General features: G+C 40.1%; 1 protein-coding gene across 5 annotated transcripts in view; it reads right to left on the minus strand.

The window, feature by feature from the left end:
* Positions 1-27,223, minus strand: part of RBMS3 (RNA binding motif single stranded interacting protein 3) — a 710,181-nt gene that overhangs the window by 418,856 nt on the left and 264,102 nt on the right. For 2 of the 5 annotated variants that reach the window (XM_042042921.1, XM_042042920.1), the window contains exon 1: positions 26,624-27,151. The exons of the other annotated variants lie outside the window; for them this stretch is intronic. In XM_042042921.1, coding sequence (XP_041898855.1) covers positions 26,624-26,698 — 75 coding nt within the window. In that variant the 5' untranslated portion in view covers positions 26,699-27,151. Of the gene's footprint in view, positions 1-26,623; positions 27,152-27,223 lie in introns of those variants that run through there. 5 annotated transcript variants of the gene reach the window in all.

Raw genomic sequence — 27,223 nt, forward strand, 5'->3', positions numbered from 1 at the left:
GACCTTGACAGGATGAAAAAAGGAACACATGGCTCACAGAATGTTAATTATTCGTTACAAATGAGCTCATGAATAGGATATTAGATAATACATGTCAACCAATATTCTGTGGGTTTTTTTCCCAAATATGTGGTAGTACTATAGCACTAGCCATGTCAAGACAAATGCACTCTAACACTGTGTAGAAACAGCAGCACTAATGAAGTAGATATCTTGGGAAAAAAGTCACTGATGGTAGAAAAGTTACTGAGCATTAAAAGAATACCAATATAAAACTAAATTGGTTCCCTATCTTATTTCTGTTGGGAAAAAAAAAGTCAAAAGCTGGATTCATTTTTCACTGGATCATTATTATGCTCTTCTGGAAATTGTCTGCAGTGACTTTCATTCCAGGAAATAATATAAATCTAGTATTAGAGCTGAACTCAGGAGTCACATGCACTTTAAAACCACAAATTTAATTGGGTTCTGGGATCAAAAAGTTATATCCAGGTTGCATTTGCCATTCTTTCAGCCTCCAATTGTCCTTTCCGAATCAGAATTGCTAATAGAAACTTTTACACATCTGTAATAGTGAAAGCTCTCACATACAGATAATGGGCTGGATTGTGCCTGGCTCTGTGAAGGTGTGTAAAGGGGAAAAGATCACAAAGAGCCTACAGTACACAATACATTTTCTGCAGGGCAAGCCAGGATTCACAGCCTTCCAATTTATGGAGTGGAGGCCAGTGCTAGACTCTCAAAAGCACTTGAGGAGGGTTATGCCTGCAGCAATTGACTTGTCTTGCACAAGAGAAAAGGACAGACATGGTGCACCTTCTCAAAAGGGGCAATAACAGCCAGGCTTTTAGAGAACAACTGCAAGTTTTCCTTCTGCTCAAGCCATAATGGTCTTCAGGTCTTTTAAATTGTACTAATCTCACCCCTACTTTTAAAGAACCCCGAAAATTCTTATCTTTGAGTTCTGCCCAAGCCAGAGATGCTCATGTAGGTTTTGAAGAGAAAGCAGATTAAAACTCAGTACTTATTATGTGCTGCTCCTGGAGAACAGCACTTCTCAGCTCTGATTGCACCCTACAGAGCTCAAAACCACATCCCTTTCTGTGCCAGGAGGATGATAAGCTAAGCCTAGCTGCTCTCAGAGAGGATGCTAGGATGTGGTATTGGACTTGCAGTAGCTGGCTGACAAGAATAGTTTTAGAAGAATCACATGTTACAGTGACAGTAGCAAGTTTAAGCTCTCGGTCATATAAGTGACACTGTACAGTGCTGATAAAATTCTAATGCCAAACTATAGCTAGAAGACCAATAGTTTACGTCATAAATGTTCTTTCTCTACTCTAGAATAGGCGCTTAACTTTTATTCCCTCAGAAAAAAAAAAAGGGGAAAAATATCTGTCTTTGCTATCAAAATCAGTCACCACTATTTCAAAAAGAGCAGGAAGTCAAATCATCAAGGGAGTTTGCTGGTGTTTGTTTTGGGAGTTTTATATTTGCAATTCAAATTATCTAATACAGTAAAATTTAATTTCATATAAGTTGCATATTACTTGCAAACATCATTCTGAAATAATTGCTGACGTTAGATCCAGTCACTCGAAAAATATGAAGGAAAGGAATGAATATGAAGTAACAAAAATTTAAAAGAAAACAACAAAAAAATCCCACCCCAAACAAACAAACAACAAAAATCCTGCCACTAAGGTGTCCTAACATCAGGAAGTTACTCAGATGGATCTTACGGTCTTGCATCAATCTCAGCAAAAGTATGGGAAAGAATATAATTTACCTTGCTTGTGGAACAATAATTCAACATTTTTCTTTTCTGTTAATGTGTGCTGATAATCACGAGCCCAGAACAAATCCATCAGCTGCAGGGAGTGCCTGTACTTTCAACATCCTTTACTACCAAAGAATGTTTTCCATTCTGCTCAGGAAGTGCACCCCTTTATAAACATGTGAATCAAAGCCCTCTATTCTTTAACAAAACATGCCTCAAATTAAAGCATTAAATCTTTCCTTAATCAAAGGAGCAGCAGAGGTTGAAAAGCAAAGTTATTCTGCTCAGATTTTCAGATTTATCATTATTATTATTATTACTGGAGTAGTAAGTAGCAACAAAAAAACAGACTGAGAGCTCCCTTGGGCAAAACACTGAGCAGAACATGGGGGACCCCACTGGCACAATGGGAAGCTGGCGAGGTAGACACCTTGGGACACCACCCCATCTTACCTGACACATGTGCACCTCAATTATTACAATTTCAGAGTTAGTGTAATCTATTTTAATGGCAATACTTCAGGATAGTTTAATTTAACCTGCTTTAATATGCAGCCACAATGAAATTCTGCTGAGAGGCAGAACTTCCAGCAGTGCAGAGCCAAGTCCTTGAAATGTATCGCCTCACTTGTGACTGTGCAAATATGGCCTAAGTCCTCAGCTGACAGAGATGACAACCGAAATGGCAACACAGAAAAAGGGTGTGTGTCAGGAGGAGAGTCGAGTCAAACACATGAAATAACTTGTCCTGAGCTGAACAGAACACTAATGGCACAGCCAAGAAGATAATGGGTTCTCTTCCAGACTACTGACCCTATCAAGGTAAGTATCAAACCAGCTCACCATGACCTTGTGAGGTTCTGTGACTGGTACACAAACACCCCTATTAGGGCAGGGTCCCCAGACTGGTTTATCAGAACAGCTGTCTGCACTAAGCTCTGTGCCTATGGTTACAATACTCTACTTACTGGACTCTGCTACTTCTAAAAATATTCTCCCTTCAAGTTGCAAAAACAGCTATGTCAGTTCATAGCATTATTCCATCTAGCCCCAAATCTTGTCTTCGACAATAACCAGAAGTAGATGGCAAAAGGAGAGCACAGGATCAGAGGAAACATACAGATAACTACCCTTGACCATACTCCTAGCCTTTAACAATTTGAATGTTTGGCACTTCATGCACAGTCTTTTGGAGGCAATTCCTCAGTGATTTCTATGCAATAAAATTATCAATTCTTATTTGGAAACCAGGTGAAGTTTTAGCATCCCAATACTCTATGGCAAAACATGTATTTTTTTCCTTAAACTGTGGTCAAATCCCCAACTCTGAGATGCAAAGTCTGGTGCTCAAGCCATGCAACCACCCAAGGTGACCCATCATTATGGCTCCAAATAATTTTAGAAGTTTTACCACCATTCACCCAGTCAAAAGTTGTCCTTGTCTACAATCACCACATTCCCCTATTTTTCAAGTATTGCTACCCTTCTGTTCCACAAAATATTCAGCCAGTACCATCAACAATGACGCCAACACAGCCCACAAGAGCAAAACCAGCAGGGAAGAAAATCCTCTCTGAAAAAAGAATATTGCTCAGGGTGGGAAGCAGGCTGTCCATCTCTACACCTGTTGTCCCTGTATCAAGTCTCTATTGGATAAGCAAATAGGCATCGCCCTCACGACACAGGAGACGAGTACCTGTTGTACTCTATAATTCAATTCAATTTATAATTCAAGTAGGGAGATAAAATCATTCTACTCCTAAAGTAAAACCATTCATGTCATTTTTGGTACCCATGTAGTATTGCCATCGCAACACTGACAAAAACATGCAACTGTTATCCAGGCTACCAGTTTGTCTTACCATAACTTTGAAACTTCTGTGAGCAGTACACATCAAACATTCCTATGAGGGCAGGATTCCCAGATCGGTTTATCAGAACAGCTGTCTACACTAAACTGTTGTGCCTATGGTTACAAGAATGTGCCATGGCTAATCTGGATCTGGGTGGGATTAACTCCCTACAGCTGCTGGTGCTGAGATTTCTGGCTCTATTTAATTTGGCAAAGAACCGCACAGGAAGCTAAAAGACTCAATCACTATAGTGAAGCTTCTGACATTTTTGTGCCTGGACCCTGGAGAACCCAAACACAACTCCTGCCAGAAGTCAATAAACTATTCAATTTACACAAACAGGCATGTAAACTCAGGTTTCAGTTTTGTTACCAATTTAAGTTGCCCAAAGTGCAAGTTGTCTCTGCCCTTGCTACCTCCCTTGGCTGGGTATTTGTACTCCCTCTTGGATGCCAGTGCTAGAGCTTGTTTGGCCATGTGCTGAGCTGGCTCAGAGAGCCCAAGGACAAAGAAAAAAAAAAAAAGAAAGAAAAAAAGAAAAGTGACAGAAACCAGAACGCCTTAGCTGTCAGCCATATCTGTTCCCTAGCCTGATTCACCTGGTAGCCACACAAAAGCAAATGCCTCCACTGAGGAAGGAGCAGCTTCCAGCAAAGACAGAATTACCTCCTACCACTAGGACGGAATTAAATAACCATGAAATAGCAGCATGGTAGGGCTGTGCTTGTCCTCTACAGAGCTCAGTGGTGTTGCAGCAAAGGGAGGGAACAGGTCTGCTTGTCTGCAGCACTGCATAGATCATGATCCTGCCATGACTCTGGACAGCCACTTCTTAAGATGATTTAAATATCTATAAACATTGCCTGTTCAAAATTAAACAAATTAGTTGGTCTGACAGTGCACATTTACTAATTACTTCACCAACCCTTGGACAGTTTATCTAACCCAGTAAGCCTGGCTCAGCTTTCTTAATAGAGAACACAATTTAGCAACAATGTGCTGTACAGAGCCCAGCCTCATTTCACAAGAACTTTACAACCTGCCATCTTCATCTCTGCTGAGTCAAAAAAGGACTACCCTCTGTTCTCAGCCCTTGGAGAAACACTAAGGTCTACGCAAACCTAGGACAAAGTACTCTATTCTCCACAAGACGTGATCTTTCCCTATTAACACTAAATAGGATTATCAGGGAGGGATGGGAGACTTGCACCGACCCTGCCTGTCCCCTGTGTTTGGGAAGCTTAGATTGCTGGGAATGCCTACATGGTGTGTATCTGCAGCTAACTAGTGGTAAAGACCCCTCCTGTGGAGTCCATCAAAGCCGCCCCACCCCTAACAGGGTTGCTGCACAGAGATCTGAAGCTCTGCCTTCCTTCTAGAGGGAGGCAGGGATTCCCTTCACCATACAACAGTGAAAAATCAAATCCAGGAATCAAACTCAGGTATCTCACTCATGAGATCACTAAGGCTGGCTGAAACATCGATTTTAATCAAAATCAAATAAAAAGTGAGCCACTGAACCTTCAGAGAGCTGCCACAAGCAAAGTATGTACAGCTTCACTTTAAAAGACAATAACAACAAAAATATCACAGCCTCATCTGTGCTAAAATATCTTTGACAGCGGCCACATGAGCCATCCCACTTGACTTATTCCCACTGGCATGTGGCTTCAAATTGCATCCCTTTATACAGAAATGCCTAAGAGGATCTGCCTCAAGAGAGAGCTGACATGACTGCACCAACCTTCCCCCAAGGGTTCTTCCCTATGGAAAAAAAGCTTAAATTGGCAGCTAATGCTTTCCAGTACTTTGTCCATTTGAGGCTGCAGGGAAAGAAGGCTGAATCTCTGCATCTCTATGCAACCAGGACCAACTACACCTGCTCAGTCCTTCAGAGAGAAGGAATCTTGTCCTTTTTCTACTGATAGAGTCATTCCAATCACCAAGATCTTGGATCCAATGTCCTCACCAGCAAGAGGTCAAGTCTATAGACTTGTGCATTCTCAAACATTTAGTGCCTTTAGTACGCCTCCAGTTACACTTTTGATTTCCCAGTGATTTCCTCACCAGGAAGCTTAACAAAGGACTGTATGAGATACAGACAGAAATGTTTCCTCACACATCCCTTTCCAAATTTCCATGACAAAAGCCATATATAAATGCCTCCTATTAACAAAGGACTTTCTGGAACTAAAAATCAGAGACAATCTGTAAGATACTGCAAGTGAAGCTGCTGAAGTACATTTGAGGAATAAACAGAGGTTTAAGAGTTTTTAGATAACAAAGAAAGAACCATGATGTCCACAGTTAAATATTGCAACGTACCTTTTCAGGCCTGTCAAGCAACATTTGTTTTTCTCCCTTACCCACCCCTTTTCATCTAAAGCATCCTTCTGTACATTAAAAAAAAACCCCAATATTCTATCTCCCATGCAGCCAATGGATTCCACTAAGCAAAAATAACAGAAAAAGTAGAAGAAAGTATAAAAGAGCCCCAAGAAAATGTAGCAGGCAAGACAAACTCACCCTCCAAACTGGCCTTTTTATTTTAGTTAGGGAGTTTCATCCTTGTTTTAAAAACAGGGACAATTGTGTTCTCCAATCTTTAAGGACGGTGGCTGAAAATCATTAGCAACACCTGCAACTGCAAATCATTTTGTAATGCTCTAAATGAAAGATGATAATAAATTGCACTGACATTCATGGAACATTTGCAATTTCATCATTCAAGAGAACACAGGGATTCTGGAGGAGAAGCACGACTGAAAATCTTATATGATAGGAAATAATATGGGTAGTTTGCATTTATATAGGTCCCATCACCTGAGAATATTTAAAAAAAAAAAAAAATATATATATATATATCAACTCTATCTCTGAACATCTTTCATAAAATTCTACAGGCCTTCTTGCCAACCTCAAATCATAAAAGGAAGACAAAACAGTGAGTTTTTCTTCAGTTAATACAGCAGGGTAAAAGGGAAAAGAAGAAACCAGTCAGGAATTCCTTTACCTACCCCACAGCTTCTCAAACGCTTAAGTGCTGACATCAGAAAAAGAAAAAATTCTCTAAAAAATAATGAAGGGGCACAGAAACATTTATCAATGCTACAGTCTGGAATAGAGTTCAGCCTTTTAGCAATATACTCTGAACTGAGAGATGAAATAAGTTGCATAGCATGTAACTTATTCCTAAAGCAAATTCTACTGTAACTTAATTAACATACAAATGTAATTTTTCTTCTATTCAATAATAGAAGGAAAAATCCATTCTATTCTCTAATGAACTACAGTTAAAGTTTCCTTTGTTTCAGCTCTCCAAGAGTGGAAATGTTACTAGTTCATTTCTTGACTTTTTCTTTTAACCTTGTTTGTTGCAGGAATTTCAGGGAGTACAAACAACCATAAATCAAGAAAACTTCCTAAAACCATTTGGACTTAATTGTTTTCAACACAGCAGTTTATATTTCAGCATTATTGTGCTGTCTAGTCCTCTTCTAATTTTCCCCTAGCCTCAGAACATGGTTAGCTGGGGAGCAAAGAGGAAAGCAGGTGGCTTATGAATAATTAGAACTTTTTACAGTACTTCTCCACATGCATTTCTACTAGCACACTGTTCTAAATTTAAAGGGATTCTGAATAATCTGAACATAAAGAGAAGTATTTACACGGAGCAGCATTGTCTGTCTTGGTTGATTTACTGTTGGTAGAAAGAACTCATTAGCTGTCAGGCCAGTTGCTGAAAAGACTATAATGCCAATGCACAAAGTTGACATAATGAAAATAAAGGAAAGAACCTGGGCCAAATTCAGAGGCAATCTGTAAGGTAATGTAATTTATACCCACTTATGCTCACTCAGATTCCCTTAGAACTTGTTCTGCCCACTCTATTGGTGCATGAGGGAATCTAAATTGATGTAATTTATATATCAAAGAGTCAGAAATGCTATAAGGCCCCAAAGTCGGGGCACTTAAAGTCATGCTTTCCTACATATTGTTCTCTTCGTTAATCTGTCCTGAATCCTCCCTCCTTTTACTGTTTCAGCCTGTGATTTATGCCACCAAGAATCCCTGAAATGCCATGGGCAAAGCGAGAGGCAGAGTGTAGGTAAATGAGCATGACTCAAAGGAAATCTAAATAGATGTAACACAGAAGTTAGGGAAGGCAGGTGCCTCTTGCATGCACATCCACTCTTCCCAGTGCTTGGATTCAATTTGAGATTTGGCTCTGCATATCCTCCATTACCACTGGCAATTGAATTTGTTAGTTAAACGATACAAGAAGCCACAGCTCATAGACCCTTTTAGGGCCAGGAGGAACATTATGATGGTCTAGTTTGATCTTCTGCACAACAGAAGCCATTAAATATCACCCAGAAACCCCTGGACTGAACACAGCAAGGATGAATGAGAAAGACCCAATGTCAGTTTAAAGACTTCAAGTGATGGGGGAATCTGCTGCATCCCTCAGCACTATGTTCCAGTGGTAAATTACCATTGCCCTTCAAAACATGCACCGTGTCATCTCCTGAATTTTACTGGCTTTGACTTTCAGCCATTGGCTCTTTCCTTGTTCCATTAAATTCTCTATTTCTTATAGAGTATATATTCAATTGCCTCTCACCCTTCAGTTCACAGTCTCATATTTTCTACATTCGGATTCAAGAGAACATAAACTTTATACTCAAAATAGTTTTAGAATGAGTTGAGCTTGCACTGGAAAGTATTTATATATGCTATCCTGATAAAAGCTTTTTCATTTGGGAGAGGAAACAGGACAGCTGGAATTTGGGGACCACAGTCTCTTCCTTCAGTATTTGAGCACTCCAGGATACTATCAATTGAAGTATTTACTCTCTCTACTCTATCTGAACATTCTGGGAAGAAGGGAAAAGAGAGCCAGCATTGCAAGAGGCTTGGTTGTTAAACCACTGCTCTTCAGTTCCTTCCAAAGCTCTCTGACTGACAGGTATTCTGCCATTCCACTCTAAGCGAACACTCCATCACACAAAAAAATTCAGATTTTATCACCATCTGCTAATATACAGAGATATGTGGTCAGCAGTAGCTCTAGTGGCAATGATATATGGTCATATTTTCTGGTTTCCTGTAGAACTACAAAATACTGTGTAACAAAAAATCCTCACACCTTAAGGGAAATCTCATTAAGAATTCCACTACGACTTAAGGAGTTGCAGGAACATATGAGAAACACATAAATGGATGCTCTGGAGTGCCATTCTGGTCTTCTATCAACCAGTAAATGGGATTGTCCAGAACAGGAGGTTTCCATGTTGTTTTCATTTTTGTTTCTAAGCCCTCCAAGAAGATTCATCAGACAGTACAAAACATGCCACTGTTGTTTCTGATTTCAGAAGCTGGCACACTAATCTGCTCTGCACAGGCATGGTTGATGCTACCTGTCCCAGTCAGAGAGATGTTAAAGGTTTATGCTCTGTATAACTGAAAGGGATGAAGCACAGACTAGCTCAATTTCTCTTCTGGTCAGAAATCTAACTCTTGGATAGAAACTAGCTGGCTCTCAGCAAAGTTAACGTTGCTTTATTATCTGTCAGGATTATGCACTGTTCATTTGGAACATCTGCTCCCCAAGAGGGGGACAGACTTCGCACAGGAGCATCAAACAGAGACAGGAGGAAGCACATGGCTGCAGCGAACCACAAAGAGCAGCCAGCATCAATGTTTCCTATCGGCTAATGCCCTTCATCCTGTGGCCTCCTTCACCTCCAGACTTGGCCTCTGTCTGCATTTACACCTTCCCAGAATAAAACCCTTGCTTCCCCCACCCACTTGGTAACCATCATTCAGCTAGTTTGTCTATGACTCATCCACTTCAAAACCCTGCTGACTCACAGTCCTCAAAAAGGAAACTTGCTCAAAGAACGTACTGAGATGTGGGTATGCCATCCACGCCAGCGAGGAACTCAGCCAAGCTGACCTGGGCTTTTTACTAGTGAAAGAGATGGAAGATGTGTTTCGTTTGTGAATCTTTATCATTTTAAAGCCTAATTAGCTTATGGATATTTATAACCAAAGTATATCTCAGTGGCCTGATTTTCAAAAATATTATGCACCCAGTAGCTCCCACCAAACCTAATGGGCACTCAACAGTGAAAAATAAGATAAGGCCACACAGCTTTTGAAACAAAAATATACATGCTGACTTCTTGAACCCATGGGTAAAAACTGTGACTTAACTCATGTCCATCTTTGAGAGCACAGGAAGTTAAAACAGCAGCTCTAAGAAAAAAAAAAGGTAATATAAAAAATAATTAAGACATTTCAGATGGACCTGTCATACCTGAGTTGACCATGGCTCCTTCACCTTCATATATTCAAAACTAAGTGTTTTACAGGGGGAGGGACAACAGGCCCTCCTTGAAGGAAAAAAATCAAAGAACCAGACAAATTTGCCTTTATTTTTTCCACTTCACTATATAATGACTAACACACCTACAAGGGTAGGTAGCAGAACCCTCTCTAACCAGGGGTGAGGGATTCAATACCTCTCTCACCATGAGATAGGAATTCCTTGTGTCTCCTTATAATACAAGCCACTGAGAAATGTCTGGTAGAGATACCGTAAATCCATTTGATTTCAATTCTGAGGAAGGCAGCATGGTCTTGATGAGGTCTCTTCTAATACGGCACATCTTCTAACAAAATACTATCAGTATATTGAGGAAATGAAACTTTGCGCTGCAAGATTATCCTCCCTGCTCTCCCCATTTCTCCTGAACTCTACCAGAACTACTCCTTCTCCAAAAACTGCTTACTAAATGCACAGCCTAGTTCAAATCCATGCCTTAATGATGAGTGGTTTACCTTCAATTTTCTCTAGCTATGAAATGACCACCAGTAATTTTTCAGTCAAAAGTTACCACACACTTCTATCTTCACTAGGAAGAAGTTCCACCCTTGCAAGCACTCATATGTTGGCAGTAGGGCAGGTCTAGCTTGCTCTAGAAAAACAACAACTAAGAAATGATGACAGGATCAGTCATCTTCTGAATTAACCACAGGACTCATTATTACAACTTGAGTTTCTTCAAAAATTTCTTACCGTTCACATCCAAGGAAGACACCCACGCATATAAACTAAATATAAACTAATCAAGGTGTTTCTCTGACAGACTGGAAAGAAAGAGAGAAAACAAAGATGTTATTTTTATTTCTCTTTGAAATTATTTGGGAAGAGTCAAGTACCTCGTTTAAACAGACTACATAGCTGGATAGATAGACAGATTAGCCGCATAAGACTAATGTTGAAATGGTTCAGAACTGAATATCTAAGCCAGTTAGTAAATCACCTCACTGTAATCTCACTAGCCTTAAGAATTTATTCGTATGTACTAATTTAATGATTTAAATTATTAATATTTATTTAAATATTTCCTCTTACTAGAATAATTTAAAAAGGTAAAAGACTGCATCTAACAATTCATATTAGCTGATATAGATCCGGTATGCATTAGCTGTAAAAGTGCAAATATTATTTGAATGTTTTTTAAACAACTTCGATAACATTGAACAGAAAAGAAAACCTCTGTACCACTGGCTATTTGATGACTTATGCCTTATCTGCTTGATGTGACATTAGAAAAACACATTTTTAAAAGTCAGTAATGTATTCTGGATTTAACACTGGCACTTCTTGTACCCCATAACCTCAGTCAAAACATAAAAAGGAGAAGAAAAATAATTTTACAACCCATTTAACATCTTCCAAAAAAACAATCTAAAAAAATACTATTAGAATGTAAAATTACATAATACAATTTTTTTTAAATCCCACCTGGTATTTTCTCACCCCCTAAAGAAAGATGTGTCAAAGATTGCACAGTTCACTGGGGACTTCAAAGTTGCTATCAATCTCTATATAGAAAGCATTCAGATACTGGCGTGATGGGCAGCAGTATAAAACCCAAAGAGAGAGAGAAAAATAGATAAAATGCCCTCAGGAACAAGTTTCTTTCCAAGAAAGCTTACTAAAACCAAGGCTTACATTGAAACAATATTATTTTTCTATGTAGAAGCAGTTTCTCATCTTTTAACTCTCTCTTGTTTGTAATACACTCACAAAATGAAATTTCTATCCTAAAGGCCAAATTCTGACAGTTCTCTTCCCACTGAATAATTTCTCATCCCTTATGCAGTGCTGCAGTTTCAGCAGAGTTGCTTACACGGCAGTGTTCAGCTGTGAGCACACCTGGACCACAGGACAGGGCCCAAAGGGAAAACACCTCACAGGCTGCCAGTCTCCCAACACCAGCACTCCATCTGTCCCAATAAATCACTTCCACCAACCTCAATGGGAAGAAAATTAATACAATTTTAAAAATCAGGTACAGGGGTTTTTTTCCTCTCGTTGTCTGCTTTGGATATTCCCACTGTAAATGCTGAGTAACAGATACAGCAGTACTTGGCATCAATATGAAACACAAACCCAGAATTTCAAAATGCATGTGTAATTAAAAAAGTCAACAACCATCAGGTGAGTGCTAACCCCAAAACTACTGTCTATAAACTTGGGAAATACACAGCACTGCAACCTACACCTAAACATAAGGAGCCCTAGTGAGGCTGGATGTTACATCCCAAGCTTTTTAGAAGACTGCATTCTGGTTTTTATTGTGTGATTTTGGACCCTTTTAGGTATATCTGGGTTAGACATTTAAGCTTTTTCCTGCAGTCTAGAGGGAGATTAGAATTGGTACATATACAAATACACATTTTGAAAATTTAGATCCTTTTGAACTAAAGTACCTTTAGGAAAAATAAATTCCTGCTGCCTAATATAACTGGAAGAGCTGGTAACAGACCAAAGCAGTAAGTATTTTTCAGAATGCATGTTTAATAAAAATAAACTTCACATAACTGTTAGAGAAGCTTCTGTTGCATTTTTTCTATCTATGCAAACAATAATTTCCTGACAGTCCATGCATCCCAAACGCTACAAGATTTTTTAAAAATTAAAATTAAATAAGGGAAGAAATCACATCCCTCTTCATTATCCAATCTAAGTTGCAGGAGCTAAATAAACAATAAAATTATTTAAATCATTAACAGCCCACCACTAACAAAATGAAGAGTTACCTGTTTAGAGGGGTACCTGCTTTTGGAAATACATTCTATTCACAGCTGTAAAAAAAGAACACAAACAAACAAAACCACCCCAAAAGACACAAACTTCTTCCATTTGTCTCCGAACCCTCTTTTCTTCCCCTACAAAAAACACCTCTTTTCTTCCCCTACAAAAAAGTAAAAGTGAGAGATTTCCCTGCCAGCTTGCAAATGCTATTTGAAAAAAAAAAAAAAGGTAACACTTAAGCCCTGAGGAGCTCTTGGTCTTCGAAAGTGCAAAGTACATACGGTTCTAGTTGAAATTAATAGGAGCTGCAGGTGACCAGCACTTCTGACTCTGAGGCCCCAAGCTACTGTACAGACACTGTCCCTTTGAAATTTCAGCATTTACCAGCAGCCAGCTTGCTGATGTGTAAGACACAAGCATCCCTTTCCCCACAGTATTTACTTTTCAAACGCACCAAACAGTTGTGGGCAGCATGGCTCTCCTCCACATTACAGCCCTGGTGCAACAGGGAGCAAGCATGAAAAAATATCAGCTCTAATCCTCACCGAGCACGAGCCCCCAGCCATTGCAGACCAGGATATTTCCAGAGCTCTCATCTGCTGGGAATAGACCTCTTGTCTCACACTGACCTCAACTGCTTTGCTCTTTTGTCCAGTTCCATTACGTTCTCCGTGAAGTCAGACAGCAACATCAACTAAGACCGTACTTGTTCAGTGCCAGTTTACCAACACAAGAAACTCCAGAAAGCCACTCCATTGCTTCCTTCACTTCGCAACATCCAAAATCTGCCAGACAATGCACAGGAGACTGGCCACCAAACAGCAAAGACGGAGAAATTAAAGCCCAGGGAAGCACAAAGGCAGTTGTAGAAAAGTAGAAATGATTGTGTGCAACTGAAACCCTACATATTAGGGAAGAAAGTGAAAAAAAATCAGCAATGCATGAATTGGGAAGGCAGAGTGACTCATTCCCAAGGTGATGGAGTAGCATACGGTATATGGGTAAACAGTAAACACTAGTTGCCATCTACCATGCAGGTCCTGGCACTGCTTTGCAATGCAGCCTCCCACCAGGCACTTCACTTCTCTCCGTTGCTGTTCCTACCCACCTTTGTGAGGCTGCGTTATTTACATTGCTCATAAACTCTTGCAGGCAGGGACTATCTCTTACCCTGGTTTTGTATGCAGCTCAGCACAACCAAACTGCACAGTCAGAGGCAGTCTGCAAACAGTAAAATACCATTAAAAAAAAAAAAAAAAAAAGAAAAGAGAGGAAGAGTATGACTGGCTTAGAAAATACAATGGCAGTATCTAAAAATAACAAAATAGTTGTGATGGTCAAATGGTAGAACAAACACCATGGCATACACATAAGAATTAGGTGAAAGAAAAATGAGAACCAGCAGAGCTCTTAAAAGGCTAAGGAAAAAAAAAAACAAAACAAGGGGGGAAAAAATCAAAGACATTGGTAAAGAGGTAGATTTGTTAAATCACAAATGATGGACAAATTGTTGAATAAAAATAAAGCTTCTGGCTTTCCTTATATTCATTTCATTGTAATGATGCCCTTATATCTCAGCTTTTTCAAGGTCTGTTCTTGTCACCTAAGCATCAGATCACCTCTTTGACCCTCAGGTTGGTAAAAAAGAAGGCTTTAACTTACCTGACAATCCATCTGGAGACCAAATGAGAATGAGGGAAAGAGGAGGAAGGAAATAAAATCTACCTATCTCTACCTCAAAATAGCTGACTAGCGCAGAAAGGAAGTCACCCATTGAAGGTTAAGAAATAATAAACAACTAATAATTTACTCCCTTGCTAAAAGACCAGGAGAGATGAAGCATAAACGCCTACTTCATCGGCTGTTGCTGGAGCATGGCAGTCCTACTTCATTCCTCAACATACACTGTAAAATCACAATCTACATCTTTGTGGCCATTGGCACAGTTCCCTGTTCAGTTTTAAAACACCAATAATCAACCCTTGTTTGTAATATTTTCACACATTTAAAACAAAACCCTTGGGACACAAGAAGTTATCAGCATCAAGAATATCATCATTTCTCTCCCATCCACGAAGTACCTTTGAGCCAAACAAGCTGTGATTTTTAAAAATGCAACTATTTCCAACACAACAGAGAGGGAAGCACATATGATACTGTTACAAGCCAAGGTGAGAAGAATAAAAAGAGTAATGACAACAGAAAATCTAAAGTAAGTCCTGGCAAGGCACACGATGTTGGACATGAGAAAACCAAAGCCAGTTGGCTGTGACAATTTTGTATCTATCAACTACTACTTAGCTAACACCCATCCATAAATAAATTATTTGCTATTGCCTTGGAGATTAACAGGGTGCTGTAGATTTGAAAAATGAACCTGAAGGACTCAAACACAGACCAGTTTCTTTGCACAATGTTGGTGGAATTGTGGCAGTTGTTTTTCTAGAACTTTCCCATCAGTGCCTAACAAAGCCAGCAAGTGCCAGTGGGACTGGGGGCTGTGCACAGGCACTGTTGGAAAGTGTTTTTCCCTCTTCTACTTGAAAGAATGAAGAAGTCCTTTGCATCCTTGTCCAGGTGCCTACTAAGTTTTTGTCTTCTGGAAACATTTGGGCCAAGCACTGTTCAAATCTCTAAAACACTCCAAGTTGGGGCCTGATCTGCACCTCATAGCACTGGTCAAACACCACAAACATCTTTTTCAGACACCTTAGCAGGACTGCAGTCAACCTCCCTCCCCAACACTGGGGACACAGAGAGGGAATTCCTCTCCTCCCACCCTGCTCCATTTGTCCCCTTTCCCAGCAGAAAGGCTCAAGAGGAAGGTGTAATGTTGAACCAGTAGGAAGGTTCAGGCACTTGCTTCAGGTAACTGGTCTTGCAAAGTGCTCTGTAATTCTGGATGCACATCTGGGAGTCATATTGGGTTTAGTGTCAAATGTCTTTGAGAACTTCATCTGCTAAAGATGTGGGCACTCAACACTTCTGGATAACCAGAGATAAACATGCCACCTTCTGAAAATGCTTTCCCTTTATTTTTTCCAGCTTTGTCTCCACTCTTACAGCTCTCATGCACCGCATTTGCTCGTGAAGCAGCAACAACATTCCCCACCTCCAGATTCTGCCCAAAGAATGTGGATGCTACACAAGCCTATCCCCCAACTCTTGATAATCCAGTATAGCCTTCTGAAAGCTGAGGTCATTATTTGCATGCAGCCATTGCATGAGCAAATAAGGTGTTTAAGGCACCTCTCAGAATGGGCTCTGAAGATTAGTTAATGTTTATACAGCCCACCGAAAATTGAAATGACTGCTACATGCTAAGTATTACCATCACCAGGGATCCATTTAAGTCAAAGCAGGGCAGACAGTGAAGGAAACAAAACTTATTTTTTCTGTCCAGCACAATTACTACCTGACTTATGCATGCGAAAAACACCCAATAACCCATCTAACACAGTAAATTAATGTTTATGCTATTAAGTTCAGACAATCTTAAGCTGAAAGCTTTTCAAACTACAGGAAATTGCATGTTGCACTGGGACAACTGTATACAATTACAGTGATTTCATAAAATGGCAGAGATATAAAGCAGAAACTGAGTGGTCGGCAAGGCTTCTAAAAATCACACAGATAACAAATACGTCCTGGTGGGCCAGGAGTCTACAACTTTCTCACAGCTGTTCCTAGAGACGGGAATTATATCCATAATCTCAAAATTCAAGACAACTCAGTGCATTGCACACCTGTATCTGTGAGGCAATGACAGACACGTCATTGTTCAGCGTGTACTATTACTGCCATCTTGGAGTCACCATACATCAGCCAGATTTATTATTATCCCATCTTGCACCACCAGCTGACACCCACAGTAAAAACAACACCAAAAAGGACATGGAAATATTTGGACCAAACAGTGCGTTTCTTTAGGATGCAAAAGCTCCAAAGAGACACAAAGAGCACAAACATAAAATCCAAGGAGTGCAATGCTCCCCCAGGCAGGAAGTTCCCAGCTGCTTTGCTAAAGGCCACAGCAATATGTCTGCTTTATGCTTGTTTTCACAAAGGATTGTTTAACAGTACACTTAGTGCAGCTCTACCTTGACACAGTAAATGTCGTCTTAATACAGCCTAGGTAAAGCTTTCAGCTTACCAAATCCTGCTGCACGCTTTGTCAAACATCTGAAGGACTGCAGTGCCTCTGACTTTTTTCTGATGTCTTGCAGGTATAGAGTGGTATTAAAGGTAGTTTTCATGAATGCAAAACCAGGCAGAGGCTTGTCTAAGAGCTATCAGTCCTATTTTTCACCTTATTCATTGTACCATTCACAGCATATTTTTATTGCCAGTCTCCCTTCCACTAAACAATTCCAGAAATGTCATTTGCACACCAAACGAGTGTATATTATACCGTTCAGTTACATGTGGTAGATTATCGGGTTGTGTATAGCAGCTAAGCAGAACAGCGACAGCTGTGTAGACACATCTCAGCTGATACTAAAAGAAGTCTTGTCGGCAGTTGTGATCTTAAAGTAAATACACTGAAAAACTTAGCTCCAATTAGGCTGAGGCTGATACGATTTTCTGGAATGAACATTAAACGAATGTGGCCGATAACACCATCTTTGCAAAATATCTTGTTTGGTTTGTCTTTAAAAGATAACATTTTCAAGATAAAAATGTCCTGACTTAAAAGCGATACGTCCCTGCTGTCTGTGTTCACAAAAATCTGAATTTTGTATTTTAAGCTGTGTGTTATGCTTCATTAATATGAAATCACCACCCTGCATCACTGACATATTAGCCGAGCTCCAAGTGACCTAATTCATTTTTAATATTTCATAGTTTGTTAAAGGCTGTAACGAGAGATCACTAACTCAGCTCTGACACTCCCTGTCATGAATCAAAAGATGTAGGGGAAAGGTCATGTACTTACTAACTGGCACCAAACCAAATTCATCACTACAAAATGAGAGAACAGAAATGAAGACTGCATTTCCCATTATGCTTCTCTCTTTGTAAGAGTATCCATCAACTTGCACGACACCAAAAAGCAGAATTTATTTATATGCATGTACCCCAACAAAAGGTCAGAAAGAAGTGAGAAAGAGAAGAAATAAGGATTGCAGCTTTTGTCTAAGCAAGTAGTTCCTTCCCTTTAAAGCATATTCAGCAGCAACAGCCTTTGAAGACCAAAAGGAGAAACAATTCCCAACCACATAAAGAAACTAACAAGTCCCTTATATGGCTAAGAATTGCAATGCCATTTTTTTCCACAGCTGGAAAAATTAGAACAAGAGGGAAAACTAGAGCAAACTTTAAACAGACAGCTCTCTGAACACCGGGGAATTCACACAGGCATATCATTCCAGCTTTAAGAACTGCTAAACACTTTCTTCTTTAAAGGGAAGGAGGACATTACACCAGGTGAGTCCCTGAAATCTAGATTTTAACTCTCCTGTTGTAACTATGGATACCTAGCTTTAAAAACCTTTTGTGATGTAACGGTACACCAGGCTCCCTTATCTCCTCCTCTGGTGAAACGCCTCCTTCTGAAGTTCCCTAGTGTCCCTTTATCACCAATGCACCACCTCAAGGTTTTGCCAACTCTGGGACTGCACATCCAGAACAGCCCTCTGCCCTATCCACTGCATCTTCAGTCTGCCTTTCGTCCTCCGTAACCCTGGCATGAAGGTTGCCAGCTTCTCCACCAGGAAGGCAACTAGATTGCATCACATGTTGTCCCAAATAACCAGAGTTTCTCGTAGGCAAGACACACGAGACTTGATGGCGGATCCAGTCCTGCCATCTCCCACCGGCATGAGGCAGAAAGGTCAGGCTCCTGTGCAGCGTCGATACTGAGCTCTGAATGGCTTGGCCTGGCTGGGCTCTAAATATAGCTAGGCAGAGGAAGGGCTGTGAAAGTGGGTGGGGAAGGGAGTGGAACAGAAGCCAAATGAGCAATCAATTAAATACAACAACATCATGTTGGTCCCCCAGTAAGACTTTCCCTCTCTACTCCACCACATTCTGCAGCAGAGTATTCAAGCACAGCTTCAGGATTTAGTCCATGAATGCAAACTCACAGAATAAAAACAAACTGCTGGTTGATTTATACTTGGGGAGGGGGGAATACAAATCTGTTCAACAACTTATCTTCTTGAATAAATTTGAGTCACACAGGAGTGACATCACTTCCACAACATGACAGCCCATAAATCATCATCAACCACATGGTACTAACCATAAAACATGTGTCAGGAAGACACCAACAAGGAACAAAATATCAGAGTGCTTTACATTGTAAACATGCAATCTTACGCATCTTCTGGCTTCTACTATGATCTATATATGTCAGGTTGTTTATTTCATTCATTTGCATCTGAATGAAGTTAACACAATTAACAGAGGAATCCTCATAGAAAATCTGTCCAAACAATTTCACCTGCATAAATATACCACAAATGAAGCACTTAAAAATGTAAATATTTGCTTTTTAATAAACTACCACATTTGATACTAACGTTGACTTTACAACAAATAAGCAGAGAGGGAATTTATTTCAACCATGGTTGCAAGCTAGCCCAAAACCAAATAAGATAAATAAGAAAGAAAGAAAGAAAAAAAAAAAAAGAAGTTTTTCCATCCAAAAAGCAGAAAAAATAATGTTTTTCTCTTATTTGACAATGTTAGACCTGAAGTCTTTCAGCTAATAAAAAGCTTCTAGGAGAAGAGATTAGACTTTGCTGTAAACCAACAAAATATAAAAGACAGTATGATTGAGGATTTCAACGGGAGCTTCCAATCTGCAGCTACAGATAGGACAAGCAACCTTTGCTTCACTTCTCCATTTAGAAACACTGTATCCTCAGAAAAGACCTGCACAGAAAACTAACTTGTTTCAAATTTCAAAGAGGCTACACAGTATTTTTATTTTAAGAATTGTATAACTAAAAGCAAAACCAGCTCTCTCTCCACTTTTTGCGGATTAACCGCACTTAGTCTCTAACAGAAATTGTTAATCTTCATTATAGGCACTGGCTCCATGTGAGACATCTCCTATGGCAATTAGACTTCTGCTCTGTATAAATCATATCTCAACTGGCAGAGAGAGAAACAGACAGAAAGACAAAACATCTGGTTTAAGCTGCTCATTCTCTAAAAATATAAATCAGGATAAATAATGTTAAATAGAGATTATAGCCACAGCAAACACAAAATGCTGTTAAGTATTGGAGGAGGTATGTCCTCAGCCCCTTGCACGATGTAGAATCATTCTGATTGACTGGTTTTATTTCTTTTGTGACTGTATTTTTAAAAAAAAAACTGTATATTGTTCAGCTGTCCTGGTTTTGCCATGGTGATCAGTATGTGCTTTGTGGGCTTGATTCTGTCTTGCTGAAGACAACCAAATCTTTTTCATTGATTTTTCAAAGGAAGCAGAACAGATCCCTCTCACTATAACTTCTATTCAATAATATTATTGTTAATCCTCTACTTAAAATACATGGTACATCATTCTGCATCAGTAGACACCATTCTTAGGCTGATACCTGACTGTTTAGAATAGCTCTCTTTGTAAAACTGTTTACTTCTAAACTTCCCTTTGTTACCCAATCTTGCCGCCCATATGAGTGGGAAAGCAATTGCAAAACACCGCTACAGGAATACTCAGTGTACAGGCACTGACAGTATCTGAGTAAATCACTGTTCTCTGACTCCCTTCTCTGCCCATCTGCAGTCTTTGGTATGGAACAACTATATCATAAAAGCTCTTATTCACACATGCTTTTGATATTACACTATTTAATCACATACAGCTGTAGCTGATGAGACTGTTACAAAACACAATTTTAATGCAGCACTGGAAGCAAGTTCTTGAGACACATTAACTATTTTCCTCTCTACATAAAATTTCTAGCACTAAAATTCTTTTCTTCAAGAAAAAAAAAAAATACAACCAGACTATTTGGTTTTTTTTAGAAAAGTCTGCTTCTCTTCCTGGACAGTCCGGAATGGTGTTGTTTGCAAGCAAACTCAAAGTCCCCGCCTGGAGTATAATAGCGGAAAATTCACTTTCCACCCCTTTAAAAAAAAAAAAAAATTTAAAAAAATTAAATTGAATTAGAAAATGCTGCTTGCAATTATATGCAAAGGGAATACTATACAGACTTCTCACAGCAAGACCTGAAATGAACTCAGACATCCTACTTGAAATGCATCCTTTCTTATCTGTTTTTTAATTCATGAAAATTTAAGAACCAACAGTCTGATGATTTTTACCAAGATACTTGAATTAAAGTGCAAGCATACCATCATGCTTTCTTTGAAAGGACTTCATGCATTAAAAACCAAACCAGTTCATTTCTGAACCACTGCACTTTATTTTGAAAGGGCACCTTGTATAAGGCATTCTAAATTATAACTATTAACACACAGCACTCGCCACAGCAAGATCTTTGTAGCCTAATCTGGCAAATGCTTGCAACTTCCATCATTTTTTACAGAAATAAAATATCTGCTTGCAAAATAAATAGCCATAGAATATCATAATACATAAGTGTTTGAAGTAGTAAGAATTTGAATTTTCCACAGGTTTGGTCTGGGGGTTTTTATTTGTTTGTTGTTGGTTTTTCGGTTTTTTTATTGCTTTTTTTTTTTCATGTGGTGCTGTCTTTTGTGGGTATTTTTGTGGGTTGGTTGGTTTTTAATTTAAACAGACTTGTATGGAGGCAACATATGAAAAGAAGATCAATCAAGAAATTTAACACCATTTTAATACATATCATAATGTCCCTTAAAACAACAAAACTATTTTTATCCAGGCAAGCAAGGATACATGAAAAGCAAATGAGTTCATATATTTCTGCATTTTTCAGAGGAACAAAACTTTTATCTTCCTTATTGTTTAAGCCAGGTGGCAAATACTAGAGCTAGATATTAATATTACTATCAAAATCATAGCCAGGCTGAAATATTTTTAAATGGCATTTAAATGAATTTGTATTCCTTTCGGGCAGCTCTCTGAGGCATTTAAAACATGCTGTGACATACTGACTCAAACAGGGGCTAAGTGCGAACAAACTTCATTCCTAGAAATGCATTTCTCTATTTGCAAGTGTTTGCCTTCACTTTGGCACGATCACATGGGCTCCAGCTAGACTTTTGAGCTCTGGCAAAGATCCAAGCTGCAGATGGTTGGAAATGCAGCCTGAAATCAGTGTGTGGTTGATGAATTACTCCTTACACCTGACCCCTGCTTCACACCAGGCACCAAACACAATCTGAACACTACCAGCCAGAGAAGCCCTGTCAGGCATCTCTGTATCTGGAACGCTTTCTTCAAGGCCTTCTGTATGGCCAGATGGTCAAAAGTGGGGAATGCCATAAACCCACTAAACAGAAACGTGAGTGACAAAAGAGCACGGGATTGGTAGGTACAAGGTGAAGAGAGGCAAGAGCTTTGCACTGACTCCAAATACACACTTTGTAAAAGACGGTGATGGAGCAAGGAGGGAGGTATGGTCATGCCACACAGCTGAAAGAAGTCCCCAATTCCCTCATGCCAAAAGATGCCCTAAAAAACGTCAAAAAAGAGACATAACACACACCCAAATGTGTGCCCATAAAATCACTATATCAAACTTAAACTCTTCTGAGTACACCTGTTTGAACTTCCTAATTGTTTTTTTCCTCAGCTGGGGCACGTATCTGTCATTTCAGGAACATATTCATTGAGCCCTCTTGCTTGCAGGTCAGCCTGAATACCTTTCACAGCCACAGAGAAGGGGTTTTATTCAGGTAGGTGTTGGGAAATCACACTTTGTCCTTTCGCCCGTGTTCACACGTGCATCAGGGCACATAGAGATGAAGAGGTACTGTGGGTACTGTAAACATTGTCTTTCGTTTTGGGGTGTTTCAGCCATCTGACTGGGTTACAGAGTCAACACCATGAGAGTTAAACTACCAGACCCAAACCATGACTAATAAGTAGGAAATATCTGGAGAATGCATGAAAGCAAACCGCACGGAAATAGCTGCTTAACTGGCATATTTTTACCCCAAGTGCAGGTATAGAGATCATAAACCAAACAATTTCTGTTTACAGGTAACTGTGGCACCTCCTCCTTTCTACCCAAGTGATTCAGGCTTTTTCAGTAGGCTGTTTGCAAAGAAAGCTGACCCCAGCAAGAGGTCTAATCGTAAGCTGCAGAGGACAAAGATAAAACACATCATCTACTAAATCAAGAAGACTCTTTCAAATATATTCAGAGTTAATATTTTTCTCCCCTTTTTCACATCATTACATGATATTTCATAGTGCTTATTTTTGTTTTCTTCTGTGCTAAATGGCAAAGAGAAAAGAATTTGCTTTGGCAAGCAAGAAACAAAAGAAATTCAGACCATAACGCAAGATTTGGCACCATTAACATTTTACATGACAATTTACAACATACTCCTGTAAACCAGCTGTTTGAGTAGTTACACCATCAGCAAGGATGCAACTAAGGAAATTCTCTTAATATCTTGAAAAAAAATTTAAAAGTACTACAGATTCTCATCAGATATACACGAGCTGAACCACCTCCCTGCAATGTATTTTGCAACAAGAACACAAGACCATGCTTCACATACAACAGTAACCAGAAACACTTACTCTGAAATAAACTCCTATGCCAGTTGGACCCCACTCTCAGCATCTGTCTAAAGAAGTTCCAAAACTGTACTTTCAAACTGAAGTTGTCAGATAGCATCACACCAAAACGGAAATAAGGTTATGTCTTTCCTCAAACTCAGTGCTTGTCCTTAAGAGATGTATTAAATTCCTTGCGATTGTCTCTTAAGGATTCACATCCTCCCGTCCTTTTCTTTTTTGGATGACAATGGCTTTTCCTAAACCTGAAATTAAAGTTTAGGTACAGTGGTGGCATTTGATAATGAAGGAGCACAAATAAATTGAATGAGTGCCTCCTTTGTGTTCCACAAAAGGCCACAAAACACTAAAAAGTTAAAGCAATCAGACAAACATATGGAATCCATTTTTTCTATTTATAATCCCATTACCCATATAGCTATTCATTTACACCCTTTCTGCACAACAACGTGCTAGCCATGTTAGAAGACACACACACAGACTGTAGGCTGAAATCCCGCGCAGCTCCGTGGTCCCCCGTGAGAAGGACGTGATGTACTGTAATGAGGTACTTCTCAAAGGAGAACCAAGGCAACTTCACCAAACAAGCAAAGCAAAAGCAGCACTTCACCCAAACACACTGGGGAACATGGATTTCCAACTTTGCCTGTTGAACACGCTGCCACTCTGAATTTCAGAAGCTGTACAGAAATGCTGTAAGAAAGCTTAGAATTTCTTTCTTGATGACAAATGAATGCACACCCCCCCCCCCCCCAGCATGCATGACTATGAGCATAAAAACACATTCTTTCTGTAGAGCTGAATCCTACCATGCTTGGTACAAAGAACAGTTTTTGGAAAATAAGAAGCTGAAGTTCTCAGACCGGCTGGAATCATACAAAGGTTTATTTATACGTGTTGCTCCAATAGGGATGATAAAAGATACAGCTCTCCACCACAAGATTATTTGATTACCCAACTATTAGCTTTAGACATACAATGGATCTAACTGCTTTAAAACGTCCCAGAAGCTGATGGCTAGCTTTAAGGTAACAAAATCCAGATGCTGCCTGTCTGCACTGCTTTAAAGTCTTATGGTCTATGGAAGAGAAATACTTGCATCTGTATATGTATATATATATGCACGTGTATGTGTGTTTATTATTTAGAGTTTATGTACACGCTTAACTGTGGACCGAGCAAAATAAGAAAAAAAACTAAAATGTATCAGCGATTTAAAATTTTACCTATCCTTACTCTAATAGTGCAAGTGTGCCAAGACAGATGCACATGACTTTTCACAGGGTTGATAATTTTATATACTGGCTATAAAAATGCATTTAAGTTATATTTTAAAGCAAGGGGTTAAAAAAAGTCATGGTACAGAAAAGCTATTGTTTCTACTGTAAGCTCAAATATAAGGTTAATTTTCACAAAAAGCTTATTTTACAAAGTTAAAAAAATGAAGAAAAAAAGAAAAAAAAGGACAACTGGCAAAATGTAAGCTACGTGAGTAAAAGGCATGGAATGTCCAATATATCTCCTCCAATACTTGAGGCTATTGTTCTTTCAAAAAAACACCATCAATTGTTTCATGTCCTTGGCTTGCCAGGTTTTGAGGAATAGCATCAGCCTACATCCCCCAATCCCCCAAACAGTTAAAGCTATAGGCAATATTGCAGTCAAGCTAGTGACAGGCTGCTGCTGCAACAGCAACATTACACACTAAATGGTCACAAAGGTAAAATGCTATTTGGATTGACCTTGAAAGGAAAGGGGGGAGAAATGATAAAATTCACTCCAAAATACAAAATTATAAAAAGGATGAATTTTATACCAAAAAAAAAATATCTGCATGATGCAGTGAAAGAAACACGCAAAGAAGTGAGAGGTAACCCTGCCATGAATTACAAGGCTGTAATCATACTGAGTGCTTCTGGTGTCATCACAACTCCAACCAGCCTGAATCACAGTTTTTACAATTAGTTAATTTATATAATGGAGTAGTCGGGCTATAAACGTTAATGGGAAAGTAATTTTTACTAACAAGGAATATAACTTATCCTTTCACAACTGCAACCAGATCAACGTGATTCAAACCAAAAGTCTGGAGAAGTCAGCCTCCCTTGTGGCACTTCACCACACACAGATGCACACGTCAAATGTCCCATGTGTTAAATTTGCCACAGAAGCGCAATATGTCTATGTGCACACAGTGCCACACACACGTGTGCGCGCCCTGCCTTGGCTTTTCCCTCCTAAAGGATGTTCGTTTATTTACTGAAACTGTTAATCTGTGGCTGTGAGGTTACACTTCACCTTGTATTTTTTCCTTTTTCTGTTCTCCAAATAAAGTGTCCTGACAGGGTTTGCAAACTTTCGGTTTAGGGCTTTCTTTTGTTACTGTCCTTTGGTCACACAGGAAATCTTTTCACGGAACAGACTATTATACAATGGCATTATAAAAGTAAGGCTTTAATTAACTAACTCATGGCCAGGTAGCATAGACTTCACTCAGCCTCTCTAGGAGAGGCAGGCCTGCTTTTCAGTCTGCTGGCATTTTAAAATTTATTAAGGAAAGAAGAAAGAAAACGGAAATGTCCGCGCTCGGATACACTCTCCAAAAGTAGTTATCCTCTATTTCTAGACCTTCTAAATGCAACAGAGTACAGCCATATCATCCTCGATATTTAATGAAATATTAAAAGCAGTGCAATGCACTGAAACAAACTCCATCAGATTTACAGTCAGTCAGCTCCAAGCTCCGATTTCCACAGCATCTCCTCCTGAGCTGATTAAAAGTTTGAGTTGCCACAGACAGCTTTTCTAACAGCAAAATGGTTTTAAGCTGTGATAAACTGTAGAGATCACTGGAAGAGCCACCAAAAGTGTTTCATGCCCGATGCTGTCCAGAGCAATCTTTATCCCATGCCATAACAAACACACTACCTGCCCGCTGTTACGATAGCGTTAACCGCACTGTTCTCCCCAAACAATAAAAGGAATTAGCCGACGCCAGCAGCCCTTGGGAAAAAATAAATAAATTAAAAGAAATAAAGAAATAAAGGGGAGGGCAGACAGTAACCTTCCTGCCTCTCTCACGCCTGCTTTCTGCCTACCAGCTCGGCTCTGTGTAACACCAAACCCGAGGAAGAGACAGAAAAAATCGCCAAAGAGGCGAGCCCGCAGTTCGCGCCGCTCCGCTCTCCATCCCCCGCCAGGCGCCCGGCCCCGCCAGCCCTTACCTTGGTTTGGAGATAGTGGGGGTAGTAGTAGGTGTACTGGGGGTACATTGGCTGCTGGTCCAGGCGTTTGCCCATGTAGCTGGAGTCCTTCTGGCTGGTGCGGGGAACTCGTTGGCAGGGTGTAGTGCCCCAGGGCCTTTCTTCCTCTCACGCCGCTATTCCTGACAGCGCGGGCGACAGAGAAGGCTGCCGAGACTTCCTCGCCGTCTACCGCGCGCTACTTCCAGCGCAGCCAAAAACGCGCCCGCACGAACATATACGTGTGTGTGTGTCTGTGTGTGTGTGAGCGCGAAGGGGTGTGTGCGGGTGTGTGTGTGTGCGTGGGTGGGTGGAAGCCCCGTGCCCGGGTGCCCGCGGCGGAGCAGCCCGCCTCCCCCGCTGGCAGCAGCGTGCCTCCGGCGGTGCCCGCTGCCCGGCTCGGGAGGGAACCGTCCTGCGAGAGGAGCCGGGAAGACAGTGCAACTCCAAATCTCCGCAGAGCCGCTCGCTCGCTCGCTCTCCTCGTCCTCTCCTCGGCTCGCCCCGCTCTCGAGCCCTCCCCTCTCGCTTCCCCACCCACCCCCCTTCTAACCAAATTAAAAAAAAAAAAAAAAAAAAAAA

This window comes from Corvus kubaryi, unplaced genomic scaffold (genome assembly GCF_017639235.1).
Source record: "Corvus kubaryi isolate FWS band 111438036 unplaced genomic scaffold, C.kubaryi_AGA036_p1.0 37398, whole genome shotgun sequence".
Lineage (NCBI taxonomy): Eukaryota > Metazoa > Chordata > Aves > Passeriformes > Corvidae > Corvus > Corvus kubaryi.